Here is a 22,315-nt window from a genome sequence, read left to right as displayed (position 1 = left end):
TCTTTCTCTTACCTTCAGTCTCTCCTTATCCATTCATTCTCTCCCTGCTGCTTATGGATATCATTATAGCAGCTAGCTAACTTAGTGGATAGAGTGCTGGGCCTGGAATCAGAAGGACCTGGTTTCAAATGTGGCCTCAGAAAATTACTAGCTGTGTGACCTTGGGCAAGTCACTTAGCCTCTGTCAGTCTCAGTCTCGTCAATCATAAAATCGGGATCATAATAGCACCTACCTCACCAAGTTGTTGTAAAGACCAAGTAAGATGTTTGTCTTAGATTAGTGCCTGGCACATAGTAGGTACTTAATAAATGCTTATTCATTTTCTCCCTCTCTCTATCCTTTAAACCCTGACTTTACCTGATCATTCTCACTATCTATTATCCTAAGTATCTCCTCCCATTCTTGGCTGAATTCCTTGAGAAAGCCATGTATCCTAGGGGCCTCCAATTCCTTTATTCTCTCTGCCTTCTAAACCCTCTGTAGTCTGGCTTCTAAACTCATCAGTACATCATAAACTGTCCTCTTCAGAGTAATCAATGATCTTCTAATTGCCCATTCTAACGGTCTTTTCAAAATCCTCATCTATTTTGGCCTCTCTGAAATCTGTCACACTGCTCATTAGTGGATCCTATCTCCTCTCTAGGTTTCTAGAACACTGCGTTTCCCCTGATTCTCCTCCTATCTGGTGATGGTCCTTTCTCCGCGGCCTTTGCTGGATCTTCATCCAATTCATGCTCACTAACCATGGGTGTCCCACAAGACTATGTCCTAATCCCTCTTTTCCTTCTATAGTATTTCCCTTGGAGATTTTTTTGGCTTCTGTGGTTTAATTATCATTTCTACTCGGCTAGGTGGCACAGTGGATACAGCACCAGACCTTGAGCCAGGAGGACTTGAGTTCAAATTTGGCCTCAGATACTTGTAAACTGTGTGACCCTGGGGAAGTCATTTAACTCTGTTTACCTCAGTTTCCCCATCTATAAAATGATCTGGAGAAGGAAATGTCAAACCACTCCAGTATCTTTGCCAAGAAAATCCCAAATGGGGTCACAGAGAGTCAGAAACAACTGAAATGACTCAACAACAGTAAATCTACCTCCTGGTCTACGGTCCCATGTCAATAACTCTCTTTCAGAGATGGCAAACTGAATGGCCCACAAGCATCTCAAAGTCAAATGTCCACAGAGAAAAATCATTTTCTTTCCCTCAAAACATTCCCCTCTTCCCAAGTTTCTTAATATTTTCAAAGGTACTGCCATCGTCCTAGTCACCCAAGCTTACAAGCTCGGCACTCTCCTCTATTTGCCTCCTTCCCCTACTGACTCCTCTCTGGGATTATCTACCATCCAATCGATATAGATGGTATATGCGCATGGCTATTAACATGTGAGCCCCCATTCAATTGTAAGCTCCCTGGTGGCAAGGACAGTGTATTTTGCCTTTCTTTGGCACTTAGCCTAGTGTCTGGTACATAGGGATTACTTGACAAATACTTGTTCACTAGTGAACTCTTTAAGAATCATTTTATGTATCAGTGGGTTAAGTTCTATTCCTTGGCCTCAGCCTGGACCACTAAATTGGACACACTAGTTGGAAAATATCTGTCCATTCTTCATCTTTAAAATGAGGGGGCAAGCAGTTATACTAGAAGCCTTCTAGCTCTTTTAGAAAGAAGAAAGGAAGGAAGGAAGAAAGAAAGGAAACTCTTCTGGCTTCGGATCTATACTCCTATGATACATTTATTAAATATCTATCATTTGACTATTACAAGACAGTAACCTGGGTGCTGGAGTTAGAAGGAGATGAAACCTTCCCTGCGCTCGAGGAGCTTATGGTCAGAATTGAGATAAAGGAAGGTAGGCGATGATACTGCTAATAAGAATTATAGTGACTAACATTTATATATTGAGTTAGGGCAGCTAGGTGGCACAGTGGATCCAGGCCTGGATTCAGGAAGACTCATTTTTGTGAGTTCAAATCTAGCCTCATACATTTACTACATGTGTGACCCTTGGCAAATCAGTTTACCCTGTTTGCCTCAGTTTCCTCATCTGTAAAATGAGCTGGAGAAGGAAATGGCAAATCACTCTAGTATCTTTGCTAAGAAAACCCCAAATGGGGTCATGAAGAGTCAGACATGACTGAAAAACAACATAGGTTGTTTTCAAAGTGGTTTACATTTATTATCTCATCTGCTTCTTGCAATAGCCCTATGGGCAGGTGCTATTATCATGCCCATTTCACAGATAAAGAGACTGAGAGTGACAAAAGGTAAATGGTGTGCAATTCATAACACAGCTTTAAGTGTTTCTGGCAGGATGCAAACTTCTGCCTTCTGTCTCCAAGCCTGACATTGTAGTCACCATGCCATGATTATTCATGCATAGTTCCACAGGATAAAAATAAAACCAATGAATAGAACCATAAAATTACAAATGCTCTTTTGATGGTTTCCAATTTATCCTATATATGTATGACTTACTCACACTTAGTTCTTTATGTATTGTCTCTCCCATTAGACTGTGAGCCCCTTGAGAGCAGTCTTTGGCTTTTCTTTGTATCCCTAGCGCTGCCTGGCACATAGTAGGCACTTAATAAATGTTTATTGACTGACACATTGAGAGAGGTTGATTTTGCATCAACATTTATTAAACACCTATAGGGTTAGTCATTGTCCTACGTATTGTTTTCCATCCACAATTCTTCCCTTCTCTAAGTTACCTATCCCTATTTCCTTAAGATACGTTATACAAAATAGTAAATTACTCTCTTAAAATGTGGTACTCAGAAAGGAGCACAATGCAATAGATATAGTGTGACCAGTGCAACATTCAATGAGAATATTAATTTTCCTTGGTTTGAATAATGTATAGTAAGAGATAATTAATGCCATCTAATAATGCATTGTTTTGTTTTAAATAAACTACATCAAAATGTTTGCTCATACTGAGTATGTAGTCAATGATAAATCCCAGTTCTTTTCCATATGAGCTTCCCAGGTCTTCCAGCACTGTATTCACACAATTGATTCTTTGTACCAAAGTGTAAGACTTTATGTCTATTCTTATTAAATTTTATGTTGTTAAGTTCAACCCACCATTCCGAAGAATCAATATCTTTCAAAAGCCTGATTCTGTCAGTGCATTAACTATTTCTCCCAACTTTGTTCTATCTACAAGTTTGATAAGATTTAATTTTAATAATATGTTTCTTTGTCCAAATTGTAGACAAGGCATGGAATGGTCCAGAGCTTTGTGGAACATTCCTTAAGACCTCCCTATCATATTAATCATGGATAAGAGTAAGTTTGTTTATATGAGATGAAGAATCCTTTAGTCTTGTCTCTTTCTGTTCTGAAGGGAAAAGAGCCACAATTCAGTCTTATCAGTTCACAAAAGACACTCAAAGCTAAGTGAAACCATAGACTTTCATCCTAGACCACACTTATATTCTTTTTCTTTCTTTTTTTTAATTTTCTCCCTGTATCAAAGCTAAATTTTCTTTCTGTGATGGCCTGCTGTTGCTAAAGTCTGATCTATAAAAGAGTCTTAAAGATTAAATAATGTCTGCCTATTTTAGCATTCTTACCAGGGCCTCTGTGTCTCCCTCTGGTTGTAATCAAGACCAAAAGGCGACGGCTACCAAAGGTTTTCAATGTTTTTGTGTCATGGGGTTAGTGAGGTAAATGAATAAAAGGAATTCGCTGGACCTGGTTCAGTGATCGTATGTAACTGAGGCCAGTCTTCTTGCTTCTCTTCTGATGTTTACCAACAACAAAATGATTCCTAGTAATGGTTTTCAAACACCCCATTCCTTTCTTGTTCTTTCTTGTGCTTCTCTGCCATAATATGTGCCTACCCCTCCCTCCCCATCCTTTTTTTTCTCTTCCTCTCTCTCCCTGTTTCCTCGATCCCTCTGCCCCCTCTTTCTTTCTCTCCCTCTCTTCTCTTTTCCCCCATTTCCTCTTTTCTTCCATTCCCTCTTTCCTTCTGTCGCCTCTTTCCCTTTCCTCTTCTTAGCCCTATGTTTCCGCCCTTCCTGTCTCTCTGTCCCAGAGAAAGGGACAGAAACAGTCTCTTTCTTCCTCTTTCTCTCTTTACCCTCCTCCTACCCTATCCCCCTCAAACAAGAAAAATTAAATCATTGGCATCCATCTTGCAAGAAAATGCCAATTGACAAACATTGCCCTTTGACTAGAGAGCTAACAGTATATAGGAAGATAAAAGATGCATTCTTTACGTAGCCCTACTGTAGACCATTCTGGTGTCTGTAACATCCATTAAAGGGGGTAAAGCATGCTAAAATCAAGACCTCATTTCAGTGTGTTTATTTTCAAGCAGGGAGAGTTGAGGTGGAAGAATAAAAGAACATTATGATACTTCCTTCTCTGCTGACTCCCACCTGCCTCTTAGGAGAGGTAAAGCAGAAACAAGAGGATTTCGAAATGATAAACTGTATTCTGATCTCCATCATCCCCACAGCAATCCATAGGCATGCTTTTCCTTGTCTTCCCTTTCCTTACAGGCATGTCGAGGTGTTCAAGCAGTTCCTTTTGCACCTCTGATTGTTTTGCCAGGCCCTGGATGGCTGCCCAAGAGTTTTGAACCCTGGAGATCAACTCCAGTTGAGACAGCCCCTCTGGCATTACACTTGTCCTCTGCTGCAGATATTTCTGACTAATGGTGTGTAGTTCTGGCCTTCTGTGCAGACAGCTGTTGATGTGCTCTTTGGGGGAGGGGTGTTGTTTGAAAGGGCCTCCTGCCAAATAATTCATCTCCCAATGGCCCTGCCATAGGAGTGCCTGAAATCCTTGCTTTACTCACTACTCTGAGTTAAAGTATTTAGATAATCATAGTTAAAGTATTTAGATAATTATATTTTTCCCATTGGCATAGATATTAGAAAATTGAGTTGTATTGTATTGAAATACAGGCATTATTCTGGAAGATTCATCAGCCACTGATATCTTAGCTCTTTTTAGTTTATCAGAGTGGCTAATGGTGTATCTAGCAACTAACATGAGATTGGCCTATAGGAGGGTTAAGTTTTGAAAAGAGAGGGAGCTTACTACATGACTTCTATGTATACGCCTGGTTTAGGAGACATAATGGGGTGATGGGTAGTTAAGAAGTGCTTAAAGGAAGAGGGGGATGACAAAGATAAACTGCTTCCTTGGCCACTGTTGTCTAAATCTGTCTCTTGGGTATGTTAACCCATCAAAAACATTTTAGGCACCTGCTAGATGCCAACCATTTTGTTAGGTGCAAGGGATGCAAAAAAGAAAGAAGAAAGGGAGAGGGACAGGAAGGAAGGGAGGGAAGGAAGAAGGAAGGGAGGCAGGAAGGAAGGGAGGGAAAGAAAGGAAGGCAGGAAGGAAGGAGGAAGGAAGGAAGGGAGAAAGGGAGGGAGGGAGGAAGAGAAAGAGGAAGGATGGGAGGAAAGAAGGACAGAAAGGAGGGAGGGAAGGAGGCAGGCCCTGCTTTTAAGAAGCTTACAGTCTATTGAAGCAGAAAACACGTGAATATCAACCAATCAACAAACATCTACTACATGCATATAATGTGTCAAAGACTGTTAGGTTTGAGGGATACAGGTATACAGAATAAATATATGTGGAATAATACAAAGTAATTTCGGGGGGGGGGGGGCGTGCAGTGGTATCTAGAGAATTGGCTTCATGTATCTGCTTCTCCTTACATCGGTTCCTATTCCATTTCTTGACATTCCTTTTTTTTGTATTCTCTTTATCTTTCTGTCTCCTTCAACTCCTTTTTTCCTCTCCACTCATTTAACACCTGCTTCCCGTCTGCCCCTTCACATGACCTAGCCTCTGCTGCCATGAAAGCCCTCTCTCTTCCGTTCAAAACGAAATCTTGAATATGTGATATAGGTGGCAGTCCTTCTGTTCATCCTCTCTTTGACTCTGTTTTCCAGCCTTCCGTGAAAGGCTCATGGGCTCATCTTTCCTCTTTGTCTCATACCTCTTAATTTTTCTCCCCATCTGTTTCTACTTTGTTCATTTCAAACTTGGTTTTGTTCCTTTCTCTAAACTAAAAACTCTAGGGTTATTCAATGCATTTTGTACCAGTGACTCTAAACAAAGGGTGTTGAACCAGATTGTTTTCTTCTTTGTTTGTAACTAGAAACTTAAAATGCTTTATGTTTAGTTGATTACTTTTTTCAGAGTGGAAAAAAAGTTTTCAATTCATTGAATATAAACAGGGGTCTGATTTTAAACACTGAGTTGCCAGCACCATGATACAAACTGATGTATGCTTTCCTGTCTGAAAAAAAACTCAGAACAATGAACACATGAAGGAAAGGATTGGTCAGCACTCAGATGGGCATGTAAAACTTAAGTTGTATAATTACCGAATGATAATACAAAGTCTGATTTCAGATTGAGTAAAATTAACCCGTCCCTTTCTTTTTTTCTTCTATGCGTGTGTCTGTCTGTGTCTCCCTACGAATACACATACCTGTTTGGATCCTGTGTGTCTTAGGATGAAATCTTGACTGTAATCAGGAGGGTCGATGATAACTGGGCAGAAGGAATGCTGGGAGATAAGATTGGAATTTTCCCTCTCCTCTACGTGGAGGTAAGGTCATACCTCTGAGCAGGGCTTCTTCTTTTGCCAATGTTGTTTGTCTAACTAGAATAGGGGCAACTTGACCTTGATGTTCCCTTTCCTAAGAGAGAAGCAGGTTATTTGGGAATAACATAAAGTCTGCTGCACATGGGTTTAGTCCAAGGCTCCTTGGTAATCCTAGGGGTGCCCTCTGCCAGCTTAGATTGAATTTGGAACAGCTCTGGCTACAAATCATCTTCTGACATGTGGGGAATGAGGACAGGATGCTCAGGTTGGGTGTGCAGTATACTTTCCATCAGATTTGTGCCCTTTTCCCCAAAGTTCTCACTGATGTTGCCACACTTCTCCAGGTCAGGGAGGATAGTATGGAGAGTATTTTTTTAAATGTAGAGGCACTCCTTTCCACTGATTCTTCAAACAGATCTGTATCTCTTGTTGCTGAGCTCAAAGGGAATATTTCCTGTGCTGCCTGTAAATCTTATCCAGCTCTCTGGATTGGGGGCTCCCTGAGAGAATCTGAGGTTTATGAAAGTGATTAGCAGATTGGCAGTTGCTGAGGTGACCTCTCATATAATTTCCTGTCTGTTCCATGGGAATGTGTCCCAAATCTCCAGCTTCCTAGTGCATAAATTGGTTAAGTATTGCTGAATGGGAAATAGGTTGCAAGTTGTGGCCATGTTCTATAAATAACTACAGTTCAAGCTGTGTTTAAAAAAGAAAAGCTATATGTTTGCTCATCTATAGATTTAGACCATCCTGGTCCAGGGGTTCTCTCTTTTTTCTTTTTTATCTTGTAATAAAATGAGGGAATATTATGTTACCTCACATTGTCTCTCAAATATAAGCCCTTATTCTGTTTTATTTGTCGCCACTGTCAGAGACATTTAGAGATGTCCACAGGTATGTGCATCTGTCTACTTACCCCTTTGTCCCCCTAGTGGCCCCCCCTCACAGACTTCCTATATTTCCTTTCAGCATTAAGGTATTGATCGTTTTTTTGACCTAGCATTTATATAATGCCTTAAGGCTTTGCAAAACACTCTGTGTATGTTATCTCATCGGGGCTTCATAATGACCCCATGGAGTAGGTGCTATTATATTCCCATTTGACAGCTGAGGAAACTGAGGCAGAGGTTAAATGACTTGCCTTGGTTCACAAAGGTAGCAAATGTCTGAGGCAGAATTTGAACTTTAGTCTTCCTGGCTCCATACCCAACATGTTGCACCATCGATCCAGTACCAGTCATACTTAAAGTCTTTGAAGTGACACTGGAGGAATCCTTAAGAGGCAGACATGAAGAGTTCAAGTTTCCTCAGGCCTCCCTTCCCTGCAGCATTCTTCCTCTCTTCTCTAAAGAGGAATCTGGAGCTCTCCTTCCTCAGTTCCTTCATGATTCTACCACCCCTCAGGGTCCTAACTCCACTGCTTCAGAAGCACAGCTAACTTTCACTCATCTGCTGATTTGGAGGTACTGACCCAAAAGTTAGAACGGTGAACAGTTCTCATATGCCACATCTTCTCAACGTGGGGGTTTCTCCATTTGCACAACAAGAAGAAGCCTTTTTGTGACTTTCCCTCCTCTAGCTGAGCTATCACGATTATTTTAGGTCATTTTCATTTCCCAGACCACAGCAAGGACCAAAAGTCTAAGTCAGTATTTCTGTTGTAGTTCCTTCACTCTGCTTACTAATCTGGAATGTTGTACAGAGCATTCTGTGAAAGTCTGGGTGAGACTTGATGATCCCTAAAGTCATTCTCAATTCTGAAATTCAGAGCGAATTCAGCTTCAAATAGATATTCTCTCTGCAAGAGACATCAGAGGATGCCTTCTTTGTCTTTTTTTTAATACAGCTTCTCACCTAACATCCTACGAATCCATTCACAAGATCTTGTCACTATGCCAAGCACCAGACTGTGATGAGTTTTCTTTTCTCCCCTGTCTACAAGGGCTTCCTCAGTGTGACAGGAGGGCCTGAAGCTACACATACAAATTCAGCCACAGTTCCCTTTGTCTTCAGGAGTAGCTGATGAGTTCAACTTAGCGTCGATCTGCAGAAGCACCTAACTTTTTCTGTCCTTGCCTTCAATTTTAGTCTATTCATTACCTTAGTACCTTCCTCATATGTTGTATTGGAAGGGTCCTTGGGTTCTTCTGTTGGTTTGTGGTATAGGGTTGTGTCTTGTATTGTGTTTTCTAAGTGGCCTTCTGCGTGGGTAGCCAAGATTTTGGGTGGGAAATGGCATAGCTACTTGGTCAGCACATGGTGCCACACTGCCACACACTGTGTTTAAAGGCACTTTTGAAGCCAAGTGGGCTAAAATAGCGCCTTCCTCTACATCTTGATTCTGGAATTGTTTAGATAGATAGATAGATAGTAGATAGATGGATGACAGATGGATGGATGATGTGTATATATGTATCTATAGATATGTGTACATGGCATGATGTGTGTATGTATATATGTGTGTATATATACACACACACACATATGTTATCGGCCTTAGCATTACTGTCATCACCATCATCTTTTCACCAGGGCAAAAACTGAATTCCCATGTAATGGGAATATAATATAATACATATATAATATATAATAATATAACATAATATGTCATAATATATTGATCTGTTATAATTAATATATTAATATATGTTGATTGTATTAATACACTGATCAACAATATATAACACATAATAATAATATACATGTATATATGGTATATATATATCTATACACGTGTCACATATAAACATACATATACAAATACATGTATCCATATTGTATAGTTATATAGTGCTTTATATTTGTATGTGTATGCATATATATATCTATTTATTTATTAATTGACTCCCCTCTCTGAGGTGATTAAGGCACTGTGCAAAATGCTATCCGTTACTTTCACCTTTCTGTGGTTTGCTTAATGCATTGCAAATGAAAATGTAAATGAAGACTTCCCTTCCTGAGCAGAGGGTCGGATGTCTTCTGGTGATGGAGTAATTGTCAGCAAAGGAAGCCCCATCTTCTCCAGGGTTTCCACTGGATGGTAGACTGGCAGGTTCCAGTAAGAATATTGTTGGGACTTAAATTGCTGTGCACTGTTTAACTGAGATATGGCATTGTTAACTTTGTGAAATCATTGCTTGGGAGTGCAAATTTTTGCCCTGGTAAAAAGATAGTGGAGATGATAATGAGGTAGCACGGATGACAACAGACTTTTATATATGCCTTTAAGGTTTGCAAAATGTTTTGCAAACCCTATCTCAGTGAACCTCGCAAAAACTCTGTGAGATAAGGAGAATAGGTATAGTCATTCCCATTTCTTTTTCCTTTTCAAATTTTTTTCTTTTTCTTTATTTCATTATTTAATATTTTTTAGCTTTCAACATTGATTTCCACAAGATTTTGAGTTACAAATTTTCTCCCTGTTTCTACCCTCCCCCTACCCCAAGATGGTATATATTCTGATTGCTCCTTTCCCCAGTCTGCCCTTCCTTCTGTCAACCCCCCTCCCACCCCCTTTCCCCTTACTTTCTTGTAGGGCAAGATAGAATTCTATGCCCCATTGCTTATATATCTTATTTCTCAGTTGTATGTAAAAAGCAACTTTTTTGAGCATTTGTTTTTAGAACTTTGAGTTCCAAATTTTCTCCCGTCTTCCCTCCTTACCCATGCTCCTTGAGAAGGCAAGCAATTCAACATAGGCCACATGTGTCATTATGCAAAACACTTCCTAACGGTAATGTTGTGAAAGACTAACTATATTTCCCTCCATCCTATACTGTCCCCCTTTATTCAATTTTATCCCATTGACCCTGGCCCTTTTCAAAAGTGTTTGCTTTTGATTACTTCCTCCCCTATTTTGCCCTCCCTTCTAACAACCCCTCTCTCTTATCCCCTTCCCCCCTACTTTCCTGTAGGGTAAAATACCCAATTGAGTGCGTATGTTATTCCCTCCTTAAGTTAATTCTGATGAGAGCAAGATTATTCATTCCCTTTCACCTTCCCCCTCTTCCCTTCCAATAGAACTGCTTTTTCTTGCCACTTTTATGTGAGATAATTTACCCCATTCTATCTCTCCTTTTTTCCTTCTCCCAATATAGTTCTCTCCCACCCCTTAATTGTATTTATTTATTTATTTTTAGGTATCTTCCCTTCATATTTAACTCACCCTGTGCCCTTTGTCTGTGTGTGTGTGTGTGTGTGTGTGTGTGTGTGTGTGTGTGTATTCCCTTCAACCACCCTAATAACTTGGAAAAGTTTTATGAGTTACAAATATCATCTTTCCATGTTGGAATGTAACCAAAACAGTTCAACTGTAGTAAGTCCCTTGTGATTTCTCTTTCCTGTTTACCTTTTCATGCTTCTCTTGATTCTTGTATTTGGAAGCCAAATTTTCTCTTCAGTTCTGGTCTTTTCTTTTTCAAGAATTCTTGAAAGTCCTCCATTTTATTGAAAATCCATATTTTGTCCTGGAGTATTATACTCAATTTTTCTGGGTAAGTTCTTGGTTTTAATCCTAGCTCCTTTGACCTCCAGATTATCATATTCCAAGCCCTTTGTAGGCTTGTAGAAGCTCCTAGATCTTGTGTTATCCTGACTAAGTTTCCACAATACTCGAATTGTTTCTTTTTGGCTGCTTGCAATATTTTCTCCTCGACCTGGGAACTTTGGAATTTGGTTATAATATTCCTAGGAGTTTACTTTTTGGGATCTTTTTCAAGAGGTGATTGGTGGGTTCTTTCAATTTCTATTTTACCCTCTGGTTCTAAAATGTCAGGGCAGTTTTCCTTGATAATTTCTTGAAAGATGATGTCTAGGCTCTTTTTTTGATCATGGCTTTCAGGTCGTCCAGTATTTTTTAAGTTATCTCTCCTGGATCTATTCTCCCAGTTGGTGGTTTTTCCAATGAGATATTTCACATTGTCTTCCATTTTTTTCATTCTTTTGGTTCTGGTTTATAATTTCTTGATTTCTCATAAAGTCACTAGCTTCCGCTTGCTCCATTCTAATTTTTAAGGTAGTATTTTCTTCAGTGGTCTTTTGAACCTCCTTTTCCATTTGGCTAATTCTACCTTTTAAGACATTCTTCTCCTCATTGCTTTTTGGAGCTCTTTTGCCAATTGGGTTAGTCTATTTTTAAGGTGTATTTTCTTTAGTATTTTTTGGGTCTCCTTTAGCTAGTCATTGCCTTGTTTTTCATTATTTTCTTGCATCACTCTCATTTCTCTTCCCAATTTTTCCTTTATTCCTCTTACTTGCCTTTCCAAATCATTTCTGAGCTCTTCCATGGCCTGAGACCAATTCATACTTTTCTTGGAGGCTTTTGATGTAGGCTCTTTGACTTTGTTGACTTCTTCGGGCTGTATGTTTTGATCTTCTTTGTCACCAAAAAAAAGATGCAGTAGTCTGAGTCTTTCACTGTTTGCTCATGTTCCCAGCCAACTACTTAACCCTTGAGGTTTTTGTCAGGGTATAATTTGCCTTCAGAATGATGAGTGCTTTGTCCCAAGCTTCAGGGGCTTTGCGTTGCTGTTTCCAGAGCTACTTCTACACAGCAGGCTCTGCCATACCAGTGCTCCTCCTCCCCCAAGACCTGGCAACCAGGACTGTGACCCAGATCCAAGCAGGGCAAAGCAAGAGAACCCTGACTCTGCACCAGCAAAGTGCTCCCTGCACTCCTGCTCTGATCTGCAGCTTGATTCCTCCCACTGGGTGGACCTGGGGCCAGAAGCAACAACAGCTGGAGCTCTGGAAGCAGCTACAGGAGCTTCCTACTGCTGCAGCCACCGCACTGCACCACCTCTCCTGCCCCTGGAGCTGCGGCTGACTGCATACTCCTCTCACCGTGATCCAGCAGTTTTCCCACTGACCTGCTAAGTTGTCTTTGGTGTTTATGGGTTGAGAAGTCTGGTAGCTGCCACTGCTCAGTGATTCAGGGCCCTACCACTTGCTCTGTCTGATCTCCTCAGTACATGGTCTGTCCTGGTGTGGCCCATGCTGGGCTGCACTCCACTCCCAGCATGGTGTGATAGACCCTTCCCAGCGACCATCCAGGCTGTCTTGGGCTGGAGACCTGCTTCGCTCTGTTATTTCGTGGGTTCTGTAGCTCTAGAATTTGTTCAGAGCCATTTTTTGCAGGTGTTTGGAGGGATTTGGGGAGAGCTTAAGCAAGTCCCTGTTTTCCTGCTGCCATCTTGGCTCCGCCCCTGTCTGTTCCCATTTTATAAATAAGAAATTGAAGCCCTCTTCCTCAAAAAAGTTATCTTGCTTGGTCATGGTCATGTCACCCAGCCATGAAGTGTCAGAGATGAGATTTGGGTCTACCTCCAGAGCAAAATGAAACAACAGCACGATGATTGCAGATTGAGAAGTGCATTGTCCCTTCCTTGGGTGTGTTTAGCACCTGAATTGCATGTAAGGGAGTCTCAATAAGAGAGATCCAGTGACTCTTCTGCAAAGCATCTTCCTTCAGGGACAAGGGAGAAAAGAAACCTTACAGAAACAGGAATATTGCGTGGGCTACTTGCTTCAGGCCGTATTTCCAAAAAATTGAGTCTTGTGCTTGCAGATGTATGCAGTGTTGACATGCCATGAAACTCCTTAGAAATAATTTCTTACAGATATCTTACTAGGAAAAATAGACAAGCCAATTAATACCAGATCAATCTTTAATTAAAATCTGAATGTTCATAGTAATGTCAGGCTCTTTTCCCTTGCCCCTTTTCTCGTTGATCCTGCTGGGTCATAGATCCTCCAGAAAACTTTTCCTGGTGCTTCCATATCCCCTTTTCTCCTCCCAGTTCTTATTTCTATTCCTTTTGGTATTTCTTTTTGTACAAACTTTTTGTTTTTTTTTTTTTTTGCTTACCAAATGTTCGAAACCCTTAGTCCTTTCTCCTCCTCTTAGTAATTCATCAATCCTTATCCCCAAGTGGCTGTGATCAGGCCTCCAACTTATAGCAAACCTAATTAGCCCTTATCATTTTTATCTGAAAATTTGTCCAGTTTTAAGAGAATTTGCCCTGATTTTTCTTTTCTAGCAATTTTAGTAGTGGAATGCTTCATAATCATTTCTTTTTGTTTCAGAATATATTTATTCTAATGGGAATAGAACCCAAAGTACCAAAATGATAAAAAATGTACTATAAAATCATTTCCCTCTAATAATTTCAGGACTGACATTGCTGTTTAAAGTGAAAAAAAGTGATATTTGTAACATTTCATCAGCAAATAATATATTAAGCCTCCTTATCCATAGGTTGATGTGATGGGTCCCCATACAAAGAGAGTTAAGCAGATATCATCACTGTATCCTAGCAACTTAAATTCTAAAACTGATGATTTTAACATAAAGGTAAAGGGCATGCAAACTCATTTCATTTCCTTTTTGGATAGGACTAATATGGTTTTTCTTAATCCTATCCACAAAGGAAATGAGATAAATTTACATTAATGTGGTTGATGGAAAGGCAGTGTGGAGTAGTAGTTAGAGGACTGTTATAGACCAGGCCTGATTGAGGCTGGTCTTGTACTTCAGGTTTGGAATTGGAACAGAAAGTACCACTCATAGACCATCTAACAGTTAAAAAGAAGAGGTTCACTTAGCCATGGAGTGAAAGGCTAAGCACAGAAATAGCATTGATTCAGCTTTGTTGCCTTGGTGTTGGTCATGTTGGCTCATTGGTCAGAAGCAACCCCTGACTCTTCATGGGATAATCTTTGTACTTACTCCACCAGGAAGCTAAGGCAATGGCAGGAGTCTTAGTCTTCTGAGCCAATTGAGTTTAAAGAATGATTTACTTAAGTCTTGTGTGAAAAAAGTAAACTGAGGTAAGTTTCTCTGAGCAAGATATCATTTATTAACAGGTGCATGCAACCCTATAATAAAGGGGTCAATGGCTTGCCTCCATTTATGCCAAAGACCCTGAATTGAAGATGCAACTCATTTTTATAAGCATAGAACAAAGAACAGAACAAAAATCATATTATTGATGTGGGGATTGGCAACAACATGGGATCGAGGAATCATAATCGATTACATCAAAGAAAGTGGGCATAGCTCATATTACGGATGAAGACTACCTCTCTTTATCTCTAAGGAAGACTTTGTGAATTTACAAATCTCTACTGCATCCTGAAGTCACTGAGTATAGGATCTCAAGTATTTAGACAAATCAACACCTGCGGGATTAGCTAAGACCATCTTTTTAATGGCTAAAGATGGGAGGTCAGTTGGTCCAACTTCCCAGGGATAACACACAAACTTTGTAGGAAATGCTGAGATAATGTTCTATGAGAGTATTGAGAACAGAGTTTTTCTTTAACTAACAGTGATCATGGGAAAGCTTAAACTTTTCATATCTAACTTCAGAGAGAAGAGATTGAACTTTTGCACATATGAGCTTCCTCAGTCAGAGATAGAGAAGAGGCTTTAGGTTTGTTACATAGAGTACAGAATAAAATCATTTATGGAGGAAAATCAAATATAAAATACAGAATCAAGAATTAAGTACCTCACTTATCTTTTAAAACTATCCTGACCCTATGTAGCAGATATTGTTTTTGCCACAAGGGCCAGTATCAGGAAGACTTGAGTTCAAGTCCTCTCACTGATTGACAATTATCTGTGTGATTATGAGCAAATCACTTAATCTCTAAATTTCCCAGACAGCTCTGAGATTGTAAGGTTTTTTTTAATAGTATTTTATCTTTTCCTAATTACACGTAAAAAGAATTTTTACAAGATTTTGAGTTCCAAGTTTTTCTCCCTCCCTTCCTCCCCTCCCTTTTTCTGAAAATGTAGTCAATTTGATTTAGGTTATACATGTGCTATGCTATATCTCACACCATATATACTGAGATAAGATCAAAATAGGAGCATGACATATACATAAAAAGTGATATCATAAATAAATTAGAGTAGCATAGAAAAATTTACCATGAGATCTATGCACCAAAAAAGAAATAGAATAGATAACAAGAAGTAAAATGGATAATTTTGATGACATGAAATTTAAAAGATTTTACACAAACAAAACCAATGTAGCTAAAATTAGGAGGAAAGCAAGAAACTAGGTGGGGGGAATTTACAATAAACTTCTGTGATGAAGGTTTCATTTCTCAGATATATAGGAAACTGGACCAAAATTATAAAACTAAAGACTGTTTCTTAATTCTCCAAATGGTCAAAGGATATAAACAAGCAGTTTTCAAAAGAAGAACTGATAAATAGATGTATAGAATAATTTCAAATATACATTTATGTGTGTACACATATATATACATGCACACATATATGTAGGTATATATACATATACACATGTATTTGTGTCTAATGGTAGCCATCTTGGGTTAGGGGTGAGGAAAGTAAGAAATTTTAAATGATAACTTTATCATATATTTAAAAGGAATAGCAAGTTGCACATAATAGATTTGCAGTTTTATGTGCAATCATCTTTTTTTACTATACTGCATTATGGAAATGTGTTTTATTCCATAACTTTAAAGTAAATTTTAAAAATACTCAAGACAAAAAGAAAAATAAACCAAAGCTATCAATAGTCATGAAAAAATGTTCTAAATCACAGTTGATTAGAGAAATGCAAATTAATACAACTCTGAGGTATTACCTCATACCTATCAGAATGGCTAACATAATAGAAAAGAAAAATGATAAATGCTGGAGGGCATACACGAATGCACTGTTGGTGGAGTTGTATACAGTTCCAACCATTCTGGAGAACAATTTGGAACTATCCCCAAAGGACTATAAAATTGTGCATTGTCTTTGAACCAGAAATACCACTACTAAATCTATATTCCAAAGAGATCAAAGAAAAAAAAATGACCCATATATACCAAAATATTTATAGTAGCTCTTTTTGTGGTAGCAAAGAATTGGAAATTGAGGAGATGCCCATCAATTGTGAAATGGCTAAACAAGTTTGTGATATATGATTGTGATGGAATGCTTTCATGCTATGTGAAATGATGAGCATGATGGTTTCAGAAAAACCTGGGAAGATTTGTATAACTGATGCAAAGTGAAGTGAGCAGAACCAGGAGAACAATGTATACAGTGACAGCAATATTGTAGCAATGGTCAACTGTGAAAGACTTGGCTACTCTGATCAAAACACTGATTGAGTTCCAAATGAATCAGGTAGAAAAATAATGTCTACATCCAGAGAGAGAACTGATGAACTCTAGAGTGCAGATTGAAGTATATTTTTCAGTGATTTTATTTTTTCTTGCTTTTTTATTTTTTGCAACATGGCTAATATGGAAATAAGTCTTACCTGACTTCGTGTGTGTAATTAATATAATAACATTTGCTTTCTCCATGGATGGGGGTGGGGAAGCAGAGAGGGAGAGAATTTGGACATAAAATTTTTTAAAGATAAATGTTGAAGTATAATTATCTTAAATTCCCCATGTGGATGAAATAATTATATATAAACCATCTGTTTATATATGTATGCATGTGTTTGTGTATTCATATATAGATTTTTATATATGGATTCATGTGTATATACATATGAGTGTAGACAGATAGATACATAGATAATTTGGAGAAATGTCATATGCATTCCAATTACCCCAAAGCATTTGACAATATTTCATTATATCTTCCCATATATAGTGGTGAGATATGGAATAGATGATAGTTTCAGCAAATTTGTAGCAGACTGAAACACCAGAAAGAAAAAAAAATGAATTATTAGAACCAGGGAGTTTATGTTTAACAACCAGCTTTCCAGGGAAAAAATATTCTTATGCCACATTTTAAAGTTTAATCTCTACAATTAACATCTCCCCATCACTTTATTAAGTCTAGACAATCAACAAAACAACCACAAAAAGTGAAGCTCTCATTTGTAGCATTTGCTCATTTTCCACTTTCACTTTACTGCAAATCCTTCCTTCTGAGACCAAGTTAAACAAGTGTATTTCCTCTACATAATAATTTTTCAGTTTTTGATGATAATAATTATAGTCCCTACCTCTCCTTTACATATCATCTCCTGCTAAGTCTTTTTTTCCTTTAGTCTACACCTCCCCCACCCCTCCACAGTTCCTTCAACAGATCCTTTTATGGAATAATTTTGAGTCCCTTCACTTACCTAATTTAACCCTCTTTTTGACCCACCCCAATTTGTCCACTATCCCTATAAGTTCCTTGGGAAAATGAAGCCTATTTCATTTCTGTTTTAATATCCCCAGTGTCTAACATGTGTAGGTGCTTAATAAATAAATAAACAAATAAATAACTAAATAAATGAATAAATTTTAAAAAGTGTTTGATTGATAAGATGTGGCCAGATTTGGACACATTATTCCAGATATCTGATGAGGGCTTAACACCTCACATTTTTCTGGACGCTATATTTCTATATGTGTAATCTAAGGCTTCATTAGCTTTTGGGGGGGCGGTGAAGGGGAGGCAATGCCAACCTCAGAGTTTGAAAAATTAAGCTTAGACTACATACATACACACATACGTACACACACGAATCTAATTTTTTTATTCATACGAACTGTTTTCTAGCTCTACTTTCCTCCTATTCTCTATTGCACATTTGAGTTTTTGAAACTAAGAATAACATTTTGTATTTATCCCTTTTGAATCTCATTAAGTTTGGCTCATCATCCTTGCCATCCAGTTATGTCTGAATGGTTATTATGTTGTCTGACAGGTTAGCCACCCTTCTTAGCTACCTATTCCTTCATCTAAGACAGTAATAAAAATATTGATAAGCACAGAGCCAAGAATAAAACCTTTGAGGTACTCCCTTAGAGGTCTCCTTCCAAGCTGACGGTAAATTCTCGTTTTTGGATCTGTTCTTCCAACTGGTTAGTTTCAAATGCCCATCAGTGCACTATCATTTGGTCCATATTTCTTCATTTTGTCTGCAAGGATATTTTGATAGACCTTGTCAAATGAGTGTTAATAATAGAATAGTTGCCCTCAACTATAATTTTTCAACTATAGGAATAACCACGTACATGTATACACTTGAAATGCTTTTTTCCTGGCATGTTGTATCTGTGGCTTCTAATCTACTAGTCTTGTAATGCTATCAAAAAGGAATTGAGGTTCTTTAAGAATTCATGCTGGCTGTTAGTGAACTAGCTTTTTAATTGCTCACAAACCATCCCTTTAATTATACATCCAAGAATTTTCTTAGAAATTGAAGTTGCACTTACCAGCCTGTAGTTTAAAGAATCCACTTTATTCACTTTTCTTTTTTTAAAAGAATTGGCACATTTGCTCATTTCTAGACTCATTACACCTCTCCTATCCTACATAATATTTCAGTGGTCACTGATAATAGTGAATAAATCACATCCAGAAATTGTATTTTAAAAAAACCCCAACAAAAACAAGGTCTCCCTATCTCACCAAGCAGAAAATGTAGCAGCCATTCATGGGCATAATCCCACCATTGATCACATCTGGAGCTTTGACCTCCTCTGCTTCTTACCTGGGCTAGTTCATCCCTTCTTTGACAGCAAGTGGGCCTCTGCTCCCCAGGAGCTTACCACATTAATGCCAGACTTAATACAGGCACTTAATTATTTAACTTACTGCATCCCCAAAGTCCCTAGTTCAAGCCATCCACCAACCTTTGCCTCCTTGGTCATAGGGACTATAGGTATGGACCACCATGTGAATTCTTTTAGAAAGGTAGAATATAATTCTTCCAGGTTGAGGGCAACTATTGTATTATTTTTGTTCATTTCTTCCCAGTCTGAAGATGAGTTTTCTTGGTATGCTTAATAGAGTGCCTGGCACGTAGTAGGGTTTAATATATACTTGACTTTTTAAGGGAGGAAAAAAGGCAAAATAATAATTAAGCAGTTCTGCCTTCTCTCTCTCTCTTATCTGTTTTCTTTATACTATCTATCCACCTTGAGCACTGATTTTATCCCTTTTTTGTATCTTTAAAACCCTTTTTAGAAGGCAGTCAGGGGAATTAGAGAGGCCAAACCAGGTTGAACCAGTTCAAGCTTATCTAGGGTCTGGTCTTGGTCAAGAGTCCAGGCCTACTGATTTGTATAATTTGCATATGTTAAAGACGGAACGTAGGGGAGTAAAGAATGTAGATTAATCCTAAACTCAGACAAGGAAAATCTAATTAACTTCACTTTTGCTTCTGTATCCTTATTATCCTACCTATATAAACTGTATAACCTAGGAAAACTATGTAAAAAATAAAGATTGTAAACTAACCATAACTCTAGCAGGAGTGGAGGGAATGGTTAACCCTGCTCCTGCGGCTATATCGGGGTGAGTGTTCCAGTGAGCACTACACCCACTCTCTCGAGGAGCGTAATAAATGCGTTCTTCTGCCCACCCCCCAAAAAACAAAAAACCCTTTTTGATTGTCCTTAGCATTCATTGTAAGTTTTACCTTGCGCTCAGCTTTAGGATTACAAAGATTAGTCTTACAGTACTATACCTTTTTTTTTTTTTTTGGTATTTGTCTTCATTTACCAGCTCTTGCTTCCATCTACTGTGCTTGATTTCTTAAAGTCTAAGTAGTTCAAAGAGTTCCCTTTGCATTGACATCAGTTCTAGTTCTTTTTCTCCTTTGATCTTTCCTCAAATGCTCTGCATTATGCTTCTCCCAAGACATGGATTTCCTCCCAGGAATATATCATCTTAACGTCCACTGTTACTCCATCACCCTTTGTTTGGTAATGTGCATAGTCAAGGAGAAAAGTTCTCCAATTTTATTCCCCTTGATGCTCTGGGACCCAGAAATCATTGCTCACCAGGAGGAATTCCTTAGATTACTTTGTCCCATTAAGTTATCTGTTTGGCTGCAGAGTAGTAACGTCATTTAGTGATGACTCTGATGGGTGGACAATCTTCAGGAACTGCTTGAACCATCGAGATGAGCAGAGATGGAGAACTGATATGTGGGTTCATTTGGAATGAAAAGGTAGAGCAGCTGTGGTATCCTTCAACCCAATGCTCACAATGACCTCTGTGCATTAACTCCTTAATTTACTGTGTTGTCCTACTTTGTGCATTTGTATTTGGACTTCTGATACCAGGAGTATTCTCACTGCCCTTCCTCTTGAATACTGGTTCTAGTGTTTATCTTTCACTTGTGTCACATCTGACTTAATGGATATATGTGGGTGGTTTTCTCCTTCCTCTTCCATTTTCAGTTTAAAGTTTTACTACTCAGATCTACACATGTGATTCATTTAGCACACATTTTTTAAACACCCTATATATGCAATCACTGTGCCAAGCACTGGGGACTGCAAAGATAAAAAAGAGACAGACCTTGCCCTCAAGGAGCTTATGTTTTACTGCGAGAGAGAGGACGTAATGTATACAAGAGGAAATAAAGACAAAGTTTATTTTTAAAAAAAAGTAATTTCAAGAAGGAATGAAAGCTAATTGGGGTTAGAGAGGGGAGAGGAATCAGAAAAGGACTTCATTATGTAGAAGATGGGTTCTAAGTGTGCTGTAAAAGAAAGGAAGAAGTATATGGACCAGAAGGGATAGAGGTACATTCCAAATTCCAAGAAAATATATTTTACTGGCCTTCTTTAGATAGAATCCATCCCTGGAAAAGAATCTGTTCTTCTTTATCTTAAGCCCTGGCCCAAAATATTAAATTCTTTTTTCCAATGAAATCTTCTAAAACAATTAGTCACTTTAGTTTCCTACAAATTACAACATCATCTAACATTGTAGTATAGCTTCTTTTGAAAAAAAAAGCTAGTTAAATCTTATATTGCATCACTAGAAATAAAATCCATAGGATAAGGGAGCTACTAGTATCGTCATAACTCCCTGTGTTAGTCAGACCATATCCAGACTATTGTATACTTAGGACCACTTTTTAAGAATTGCATATGACAAATAGAGTATATTAAGTAGAAATTAATCAAAATTGTGAACTGTCTGAAAGCCAGTGTAGTATAAGGAATGATTTATCCTGAAAAAGAGAAGACTTTGGGAGGTTATTACTATCTTCATGTATCTGAAAGGTTTGCATTTGAAAGTTAGAATAGCTTGATTCTATATATGGTAAAAAAAAAAAAAAAAAAACAAAAGACCAGTATGGGCAGAAGTTCTAAGGAAGTTAGCTTCAATATATTATTTTCTAACAATAAAAACTGTCCAAAATTTGGATGGGCTATTTTGGGAAATAATAAGTTCCATGCCCCTGGAAATGGTGATTAAACATCTACAAGAACATTGCCTTGGGAGCACTATGGTTCAGTGGAGAGAGCCTAAGCTTTAGAGTCAGAAAACCTGGTTCAGACCTCTCCTTTGATGCTTAATGCACATGGCCTGGGGCAAATCACTTAACCTTCCTTGGTCCCAGCTTCTCATCTGTAAAATGAGAGCATTAGCCTCTTAAATCTGGAAAATCCTATAGTGTGTAATTCTGTGATCTGTGGGGGCTGAAGAGACAATTTCTGTACTGAGAGTGAGGTAGTACAGTGTGGTTTGTAATAACCCTTCATTGCTCAAAACTCTAAATATGCAAATAGTATTCATGCTTCCCCTTTCTCCATCCATGTTTAGCTTTGGTATGGCCTCCACTTTGGACTCATGAGCTTCTGACCAGAGTTACATCCTTACCAATGCAGTCTTATTAGAAAGGTGCTGGCGAGACCAGAAGTAGGTTTCCTCCCCGCCTGAATGGCCATCTTGTCTTTGTTATTTCTTTTCTTCTCAAAGCTCAGG

General features: G+C 38.5%; 1 protein-coding gene across 1 annotated transcript in view; it reads left to right on the top strand.

Moving 5' to 3' along the window:
- Nucleotides 1–22,315, top strand: part of SH3RF3 (SH3 domain containing ring finger 3) — a 264,830-nt gene that overhangs the window by 18,585 nt on the left and 223,930 nt on the right. Inside the window, exon 3 of the mRNA XM_036755796.1 lies at nt 6,505–6,600. Coding sequence (XP_036611691.1) covers nt 6,505–6,600 — 96 coding nt within the window. The remainder of the gene's footprint in view (nt 1–6,504; nt 6,601–22,315) is intronic.

Source organism: Trichosurus vulpecula, chromosome 4 (genome assembly GCF_011100635.1).
Source record: "Trichosurus vulpecula isolate mTriVul1 chromosome 4, mTriVul1.pri, whole genome shotgun sequence".
Classification (NCBI taxonomy): Eukaryota; Metazoa; Chordata; class Mammalia; order Diprotodontia; family Phalangeridae; genus Trichosurus; species Trichosurus vulpecula.
This window is presented reverse-complemented; position numbering and strand designations above follow the sequence as displayed.